General features: G+C 38.8%; 2 protein-coding genes across 3 annotated transcripts; both read right to left on the bottom strand.

Moving 5' to 3' along the window:
- Positions 1-1,883: 1,883 nt before the first annotated feature.
- Positions 1,884-9,901, bottom strand: LOC141442296 (uncharacterized). Of its 2 annotated transcripts, none has more exons than XM_074107254.1 (2): positions 9,193-9,901; positions 1,884-3,932 (listed from the first exon to the last, which is right to left on the bottom strand). In XM_074107254.1, exons 1-2 carry the CDS (start codon positions 9,213-9,215, stop codon positions 2,039-2,041), a joined length of 1,917 nt encoding a protein of 638 aa, XP_073963355.1. In that variant the 5' UTR covers positions 9,216-9,901; the 3' UTR covers positions 1,884-2,038. The 2 variants fall into 2 exon arrangements, with proteins under 2 accessions (XP_073963355.1, XP_073963356.1); XM_074107255.1 differs by lacking the exon at positions 9,193-9,901 and adding an exon at positions 5,563-6,270.
- Positions 6,388-9,197, bottom strand: LOC141442297 (uncharacterized). The gene has a single exon (XM_074107256.1). The coding sequence runs from the start codon at positions 9,028-9,030 to the stop codon at positions 8,074-8,076; it is 957 nt and encodes a 318-aa protein (XP_073963357.1). The 5' UTR covers positions 9,031-9,197; the 3' UTR covers positions 6,388-8,073.

Below are 9,901 nucleotides of genomic sequence, written 5' to 3'. Positions count from 1 at the left end.
GATATTGAAGACGGTACTCAGCAAATAGTGGTCTACCATAAGGTTGATAATCATTTGCATGTCATAATAAATAAGGCCATAGACGTGTCGTCACTGAAAGTTCGACTTTAGCGACATATACATTTGATGCAACTCCTTTCAATTGATAGACCACTTATTTGGCTGATGGTAGGTACATACCTACAGTATTTCATACATTTTACTCGGATAATTCGAAAAGCTCTTACGAACTTGTGAAGCCGGCGGATAATTATTAGTATTTCATATACGTTTTAAAACTACAGTGCACCGGATCGCTGCATTATGTAAAATTGATAAAACGATACTTAATGAACGTAGTAAGGAGATAAGCCGGGAGTCGATACTAGCTTATAGCGGCGCGTTACCGTAATCCTGTGTCAGGTGTACGGGATCGAGTTGCTTATAGTGGCGTAGACACGGCGCGTAACGAAAATAACGTGAACTAAAACAAATTAATTTGCTCACCCGCACCTTTAACCCGAGTTTCAGACTTGCAGATAATCGTTCAAGTTGATTTCATTGCGGCGCTTGATTGACACTGTACAAACTCGTTGGCTTTACGGCCTCGCAAATGTAATGCACTTGCACAATTTTTTCTTGCAAGTCTAAACTCGCTTTATAAATAGCCACGGTTATGCAAGAAATGTGTGTTCGTGCAGTTGTTTCCACCTCATGTAGAAAACACACAAATCGCACAAACCCGACACCACCACCACCTACACTGACGCGAACTCAACCAGAATACTAAGAAGCCTAACATCTGGTAGCATGGTGAACGGAAAAACACGATTTAACTACTAATTTAAATGCAGCATATCGAAAGTGCATTTTTACGCGAATCTACATATCCATCATATGTATCATCATCATCACATCCCAGCCTATATACGTCCCACTTGCTGGCACAGGCCTCTCTCAGAACAACGAGGCTTGGGCCATTAGTATGCCATCAATGTATGCATCGTAAAACTCGACTCGATCGATAGCATGGATGTGTATATTTCAGTGTTCTGTATAATGTATCTATTTTTATCAGCCATAAACATTCTTATTCTTATTCCATCGGGTTGTCTAAAATTTCCACGTGACGTCAGTGATTTGATAACAGGTATGGCAAAGCTTGTTTACACTTACACTCTTATTCCGCACAAGTTTAGTGTTTCCTAGTACTCTCATGATACATTTATAAAATATGATTACGTGTGGATGAAAAGGCAATGTAGGATTTATGGACAGGGGTTGGCGGTAGTATTGCAAAGGTCCGTTTGACTACTTTGAGATTTGTGTCCCAATACTTCATCTCATTAGCCGGAACGTCCACTGTTGTACAAAGGCCCTTATAATGCCATAAATTTAGCGCAATCTAGGCACTGGCCTTTAAATTTGTGTGGGGCGCCCGCAGTGCCCGCGTCGGCACGCGGTGGCTCGCGAGAAAATGCATAAAATTAACAAATTCGTCTCGCCTCGTCTCTCTCGCCCGCGGTGAAAATCACAATCCACCGGTTTGTTGTGCAATCTCACGATATGATAAGTACTGTTACGGGGTGGGTTTTTGAAACTACTATTGTCCATAAAAATAACGTTTATTAAATAAATTTGAGTTACACAAAGTTGGGTGTCCGCCACGAGTTTCAAATCTAGACTGGTCTAAAAAGCATAAAGAGTGTATATCGTCAGTGCATCGTCGGCAATGCACTGTCATGGAAATCCGCGATTGAGTACAAAACGTGACAATTATAACAGCCCCCCGTTAAGATTGATCATCACGGGAGGGTGATGAGAAATCTGAAGACCTAGTGTAGTCATGAACTTCGCTTTGGCTAACAAAAGGTTTATTTATTCTAGACATAGGATCTAGCCGTATTGCGTGGCTCTAGTATTAACGATCTAGGTAATTAACTTTAAAATCAATATGCTTAAAGCGGGAGTGATTACCCGACAAAATTTAAAGTTATCTGCAGGAAATAGAAATACAAATAGTAACCTGAAGTAAGTAGTAATCTATATGATTAAGACATTATACTATTATATTACGTTTAATTGAAACTGGTTCATCGTCTGAAGTAGAAGGAGAACTTTCTGACTCCGGGACATTTTCCTGGGGATTATCTATCGGTGCTGATTTTTCGTTGTTGGTTCTCCTTCTATTGCATCGACGGGACATTTTTATGCAACACAATGGCGAACTCTTGTGGTATAAACATATCCTGGTCTTATAAAACATGTATAAGATAACAAGGGCGGAAGTTAAACTGGTAAGTGACAGATAGTGGACACTGTACTTTTCCAGGTGTGAAGTATTTTCCAGTTTATTGAGTTCTTGTTGAAGCTGATCTAAGTGGGTACTAGCATGGACCAAAGAATCCAAATTGTTTATGTTATTTAATCTTACAAAAGGCAACTGAGGCAAAGTTTTATTTATTTTATTTTTTTCACAACAGTCGTCAAAGATAATATTGAACGATGACATTATTTGAGCATTGGTAGTTATGTTTGTAACAATGGTATCACTAGCGCTAAACTGTAAGGTTTTGAAAAAGGCGTTACAACGCTTTTGTAGGTTTAACAAACCTGTGCCGAACAAAATTTCATCGTAATTATTTGGGTCGTTCTCACATGTGATATGACATTTGCCAGGTTCGGATTGTACAAATATCCAGCGGTTTTTCCTTAATTTATAGAACATATCTATGGACCCATGCAAAATCTTAACTACGCATAAACTAGGTAACTTAGAAACTACATCGTTTAACAAAATTGTCTCACACGTTGGCGTCGCGATTGTGGAATAGATATTGTTTAATTCACACACGTAACACTTATTTGTAATCACTTTGCACTCTTTGACACTGTCGAAGAGTGAGTAAAACATTCTGTCAGCTGTTACTGCTAGATACGGTTTGTTGGGTGCAATTAAGGCAAAAGTGTCGGGTTTCGAAATGTCATACGGAACTGGTAGAGATATGAGATGATATAGACTATAAGTCTGTGGAATTACAAGTGGTATTTTTATAACTATAACTATCTTATTATAATGATAATAGCATATCAAACTGCTTACGTCTACAATGTCGTGAATGTTTTGCAGCGACAGCGATGTTGGAAGCTCATAATGCTTAGGCAGGTTGTTGGCGTTTTGTTCAAGTTCATTGTACAGCTGATAGGGACTTAGTACAGTGGGATGCAAAATATTTAATTTGCTAAAGAGAATGGCATTATTTATATCATCGATATCAAAGGATAAGGACATGATTATGCTTTCGATAGAATTTAGTAGAGAGTTGAGGTGAGTTTTGATATCTAATTTGTCATTTGAATTTCTTAACTGTTCGAAAGCTTTTTCGACTACGTCTAAGTTTTGGTTAAGCCGGGCTTCATTTTCATTAACCTTTGATATTGTGTTATTAAAACTAAGGATAGTCGATTTAACAATATGGATATTATCTTTCATGACATGAGCTAACTTTTTTTCATCGGACTGTACCTGATGAATTGCATCCGTGAACTTTATCGCGTCGTCCGAGTCTAATGTCCCGAAGAATGTTTTTAGTATTGAGCCGCCAGCATCGATGAGGCCTCGTTTTACACGTGCTGGACTTTGAACTAGGTAAGATATAGACGAAAACTTTTTGATGTTATTAGCATGTTGATTTTGTAGAGCACTTAGTGAATTTAAGCAGTCTATCTGTACTTTTGATGAAGAATGAGATTTGCAAAACGTTGATATCTTTGCAAACAGAAACTCTACATTATCTAAGTGAGGCTGTATGTGGCTTATATCTATGTAAGTAACAACATTCCATTTGTCATTTGTGAACTTAACATCTGGCATTTGATCGAAGAAGAGGCCTGAACTCCTTATGATTGGCGTGACAAAACTCCCGAGACATACCGTGAGCACCGAGGCAAACCTGTAATATAATGTTTAAAATTGAGGTGCAAGTTTGATTTCGTCATAATGATGACGTACGTGTTTACGATTAATAAGCACGGTGACGGTGTGGTTTCCGTTTAACTTTATAACCTTATACGGCCCTTTCCAAACGGGTGATAGTGCCTTATTTTGTTTGTGGTGACATCTTATATATACCATATCACCGACATTGTAGTTTAAGGGTTTGGCATGCGAGTCATAGTAAGCTTTTGACCTCTCTTTGGATGTTTGTATATTTTCTAAAGCCTTCTGCCTACTATAATACAGCCTATGATTCAATGCACGTATATAGTCCGTATAGGTGTTTGACTCTAGTGAATCTATGCTTTTTGGCAAGTAAGGCTTGTGACCAAACATCAGCTCCATTGGAGAAAAGCCCGTGGTGGTGTGAATGTTTGAATTATAAGCGAGCATGGCAGTATTGATATATAAGTCCCAAGTATGTTGATTTTCATCTATATATGATCTTAAATATGCTTTAAGGGTGGAATGACTTCGCTCGAGGGAGCCACATGTCTGGGGGTGATATGGGGATGCGAAGATGTGTTTGATGCCAAGTAACCGTTCCAATTGTTTAAACAGGTCAGAGCAGAAATTAGTTCCTTGGTCGGTTACTATCGTTTTGGGTATGCCTATGTGTGAGATGAAGTGTACAAGACGCTGTGCGGAATCTTCAGCTGAACATGAGGGCATAGGATATGCTTGAGAGTATTTAGTGAGATCGTCTTGGAGCGTTAAGATAAACTTGTATTTATTATGATGGGTCTCCGGCAGCGGCCCGACCAAGTCGAGGAATAGTTTCTCGTTAGGTTTGGTAGCAGTAGACGTTATAACCATTGGAGCTCGATTTGATTGACGCAGTGGTTTATTTATTTGACACGTCTTACAATTCTTGACATATGTTTCTATATCTTGACGCATGCTTTTCCACCAGTACATTGATTTAAGCCTTTCTAGCATTCGAGATATACCGGGGTGACCTGCTGAGGGCGAGTCATGATTATCCCTTAGGATTTTTGAGATTTCATTCGGTGTTGGAAATAGAATATTATTGTGGTAAACATTAATTTTTATACCTGTACCGTTAAACAAATAGGCGAGCATGTTATATATTCTTGTGAACAATATTTTATTAAATGGGTCCTTGAAATCTGATATTGCGAATTCCTTTTCTTCACTATGGCACAATTTGATCATGTTCCTGTAATCACGGAGAAGGTTAAATATATCTTTATATGATATTTCATCGTAGTGATGAACTCGTAAAAAAAGGTGGGTGAACACGTGTTTTTGGTTTGAGGTGGAATAGTGAGTGTGCAACTCTCGTTCTACATTCTGGATATTTTGAGTAGACATTTCAATTATTTCAGTGCAATATGGAATAGATTCATCTAAATCAATAGCAGAGGGAAAGGTGATAAGTTTACATTTTGCTTTAAGTAATGACTCATTGTGCTCCTGGATAACGGTGTCGTATGACACAGTACGTTGACGGCTGGCTTGTAAATATTGTTCGTATGTTTCCGGGGTCAAAGAGCTGCTAGAGGCATTATCAATAGAGTGTACGGGATTTCGGGACAATGAGTCAGCATTACAATTCATTTTACCTTTTTTATACTGAATTTCATAATCATAGTCTTCTAACTTCAATCTCCATCGAACTAAACGTGAGCTGGGGTCTTTGCAGTTAAATAGCCACTGTAAAGGCTTGTGATCTGTAACGATTGTGAAACTGTGTCCGTAAAGATAAGGTCTAAAAGTTTTGGTGCCGAAGAGAATGGCGAGGCATTCTTTTTCGGTGGTGGAGTAATTACCTTCTGCTTTGTTAAGCGTTCGAGAAGCAAACGCAATAGGCAGATCTTTTCCTATTTCCCCCTGTGAGAGAATAGCTGAGACAGCGTAATTTGAAGCATCGCAAGTGAGTACAAAAGGTTTTGAAAAGTCTGGATATTGGAGAATTGGAGCGGAGGTTATTTTTGTCTTTAAAACTTCGAAAGCTTCTTGTTGTTTCAAAGACCATTCGAATTTAATGTTCTTTTTTAAAAGATTGGTTAAAGGTTTGGATATATGTGAGAAGTTGGCAATAAAGCGACGGTAATAGCCTACGAGACCTAGGAATGATTTAATGTCTTTAGGGGATGCAGGGGTAGGAAAATTTATAACGCAGTCTATTTTTTTAGGATCCGGTTTTACACCTTTATCAGAGATTATGTGACCAAGATATTGAACTTCTTTATGTAAGAACTCGCATTTATCTGGTTGCAATTTTAAGTTGTGTTCACGCAATTTTTCGAAAATAAGCCTTAGTTTTTCAATGTGCGACTGTAAATCGTGACTGAAGGCCACAATGTCGTCCATGTAGGTGAAGCAATGGATGCCTTGGAGGCCGGCTAATACGACATTCATTAGTCTTTGAAATGAGGAAGGAGAATTCTTTAGACCGAAAGGCATTCTAGTGAACTCATAATGACCCGATGGGACACTGAATGCCGTTTTCTCGGCATCAGCTTCAGTTTTCATCTGAACTTGGTGGAATGAAGACGCTAGGTCTAGGGTAGAAAAATATTTACAATGGCCTAACTGATCTAGTATATCCGTTATGACAGGGATGGGGTAAGCGTCGCCAATAGTAATCTCATTCAATTTCCGATAATCAATTACTATTCGCCATTTTGGTTTACCAGAAGCGTCAGTTTTTTTGGGAACTACCCATATAGGGGCAGACCATGGTGATCTGGAAGGCTTGATGATTTTTTGATCTAACATGGTTTTAATTTGCTTGTCGACTTCGGCTTTGTGGCATTCCGGGAATCGGTAACTTTTCACATGAACTGGGTTATCGGAGGTAGTGCGTATTTCGTGAGATAATGTTTTTGTTGTTGTAAGATGATCACCCTCTAGGTGGAAAATGTCTTTGAATTGGGAACAAAGGTTTCGAAGCAGCTTTTCCTCCTCTAAATTAAGATGACCACATCTTATGGCATTATGGACTTGAGTTTCGCGGTTAACTTCAGTGCCTAAGGTATGGATATTGCAATTAACTGTTTCAGAGGTTGTTAATTCGTTGTCATGAATGTAAGAAACAGGTTCTATTGTAAACTTAACGTCTTTTAAAATTATCTCTTCTTCTGAAGTATTAAGAACTGACATAATGATTTTATCGTCTGCATTTACGCGAACGAGACATCGCGAAAAGTAAAGTTTAGGATATTCTTTAAGCCTGGATTCTAAGATGAGGCCTTCCTGTATTTCAGGATTCGTTACCGGACACTCGATAACCATTTCACACCTTGGAGGGATTACAGTACCTGTTTTCAAATCAAAATATTGTTTTGGGTCATTGTTTAGGATTAATTTCAAATTTGAATATTGAATGGTAGCTCGGTATGCATTGAGGAAATCTGAGCCTAGTATTCCATCGTAATTGAGATGAACGTTATCTACGACATGAAAATGGAAAGAGAGTGGTTTCTGGTCCTGTTCCAACTCCAGGTGGAGAATAAACTTGCCTTTCGTTACAGCATGAGAGTCTGTGTCATTAATACCTTTAAACTTAATGATGTGATTTTCTAGTTTAGGAACCTGTGTGAGACAAGAACGTTTTATGATGCAAATGGAACTTCCGGTATCAACTAGGAAACGTGCGGGATTTTTTGTATGAGAAGTTTTGGTCCTGATATGCGGGAGTAATGCTTTATTATTTTGGGACACGTCGAATATAGTTTCTGGCGCTGTTATAAAATGGTCAGACAGTTCCGACTTTTTATTTGACTCCTTTTCCAGAGCTGAACTAGTAGAGATAGAAATAGGTTTAACGCAAGACGTACAATTTGATATCTTTGGACTGGTACATTTTAAGTTCTCGTGAAGCTCAAGGGATTCAGTGGATTTGGTAGAAACAGTGGATTTAGTAGAACCAGTGGATTTAGTAGAAACAGTGGGTTTAGTATGACTTAAAATCTTACAGTGATCATTCGCAACAGTGATGGACTTAGGAAATATAGACTTAGTGGATATAACACTGCATGAACTTTCACCAGAAATAGTAGCGTAAGTAGAGATAGTAGAAGTGCCTGGTGACTCAGGTTTCGGTTGGCACGAGTCTGAAACCCGATTACCTAGTTTAAATGACTGGTGTTTGCATTATTGTAATATACTTCGTTTTGTGGTGACTCTGCGTCAAACGTGACCGGAGCGCAGTCTAAGCAGTTTTGATCAGCGTGTCGTTGACCGGTGTTATTCGCGAACCTAGTATTATTGAATTGCCGTTTTCTACATTGTGAAATATCGTGACCGATATTTTTACAATACCTACATGTAATAGGTGATGATTTAGGAATCAAACTACGAGGAGAGTTCGCTGCATCGTTAGTTTGACGTTGGTATGACGGCACTTGCAAAGATGACCTTTGCCCATTGTAACAGTTGGCCTCTAAATGGCCCTCTCTACGGCAAATCTTGCAGAACTTTACATGTTTACCCGATCTGAATGACAAATTCTGGATTTTTTCCTCTTCTATTGCAATATTGATTGCTGAATTTAAGTTCTTGGGACTTTTACATCTTACCATGTTGCTAATATTGGGTTTTAGGCCCAAGGAGAATGTATATAAGGCGAGATCTTCCGTCATTGCAATGCGACCCGGTATTTCCTTTTTATACGAGTCAGAGTTGTGTATTTCTGATTGCAGTTGTGTTAAACAGGTTTCCACACGAAGGGCGTATTGAGCGACAGTTTCATTCACCTGTTGTTTACAAGCTTGTAGGTCTAGGAGGAGGTGGTTGTAATGTTTAGTCTCGCCAAAGTTTTGTTTAAGGAAAGATTTTAAATCCTCAAACTTCTCAAAAATTTTATTTGAGCAGGCTATTTGAGCCTTGCCTTCCAATTTTGAAATTATGAATTTCAGTAACACAACCTTTTGATTCTCCGACGCTAAGTCCAATGCATTTTGGCAATTTGTTAAAAATGCAGGCAAGGTTTCACGATCTCCTTTATACACATTTACGAAACTACAAAGAACTTGAATAGGAGTTTGCTCCGTGGAAACTGATTTGGCCTGGTCTTCTGAACCCATCTTGCTGTTATTATTAATGCTTGAAATGGTAAGTGTGTATATATAATAATTCTAACACTGACACTATAAGACTATTATTTGGATCCCAAAACCGTATACTTTCGAAACCGACTTTAGATTGACAAATTGATAGTAACTACAGAAACAGAATATTCTACTCACATAAGCACGAAGAAATTCAGCATGGCAGGGCGACACGAACAAGGCGTTTTACAGCAGGAACTCAGGATCTAGTAGGTTAGGTATACGAACAACTTTCACGTCGTTTTCTCTCCAAGAATGACTCGTCGTGGACGATAACCAGGAATGACTACCACCGGATTTGCCAGCACACAGTTATGCAAGAGGAACTGAGCGGCTTCTTCTTGAACGGTACAGGATACGGCGTGAGCAGCGGGACACAGCGGAGGTAGAGATGACAGCTATTCTTTTCACTTTAGTACATAGTTTGAATCTTAGCACTTCACGAAACGGCGCGGCTATTTGGTAATTTGAGTCTTAGAACTTCACGAAACAGAGAAAATAGGGTTTAGGGCGGACACACTCTTACGATACTTTTGAATGACACAGTGGATGACTCGCGTAGTTTCGGTTTAAAACTTTCACTTAAGTTTAAACTGTAAAGTTAAACCCCGAATAGTTGTGGAAAATCCCACTTCTGACACCACTGTTACGGGGTGGGTTTTTGAAACTACTATTGTCCATAAAAATAACGTTTATTAAATAAATTTGAGTTACACAAAGTTGGGTGTCCGCCACGAGTTTCAAATCTAGACTGGTCTAAAAAGCATAAAGAGTGTATATCGTCAGTGCATCGTCGGCAATGCACTGTCATGGAAATCCGCGATTGAGTACAAAACGTGACAATTAT

Source organism: Choristoneura fumiferana, chromosome 25, assembly GCF_025370935.1.
Source record: "Choristoneura fumiferana chromosome 25, NRCan_CFum_1, whole genome shotgun sequence".
Taxonomy (NCBI): Eukaryota; Metazoa; Arthropoda; class Insecta; order Lepidoptera; family Tortricidae; genus Choristoneura; species Choristoneura fumiferana.
Note: the sequence above shows the minus strand (reverse complement) of the source record. Positions and strands in the feature narration are given on the sequence as shown.

Coding starts and splice junctions, on each gene's coding strand:
- LOC141442297 (XM_074107256.1), bottom strand. CDS start 9,030: ATGGGTTCAGAAGACCAGGCCAAATCAGTTTCCACGGAGCAAACTCCT.
- LOC141442296 (XM_074107254.1), bottom strand. CDS start 9,215: ATGCTGAATTTCTTCGTGCTTAT. Junction 3,933..9,192: donor CTGAATTTCTTCGTGCTTAT/GTGAGTAGAATA, acceptor ATTATATTACAG/GTTTGCCTCGGTGCTCACGG.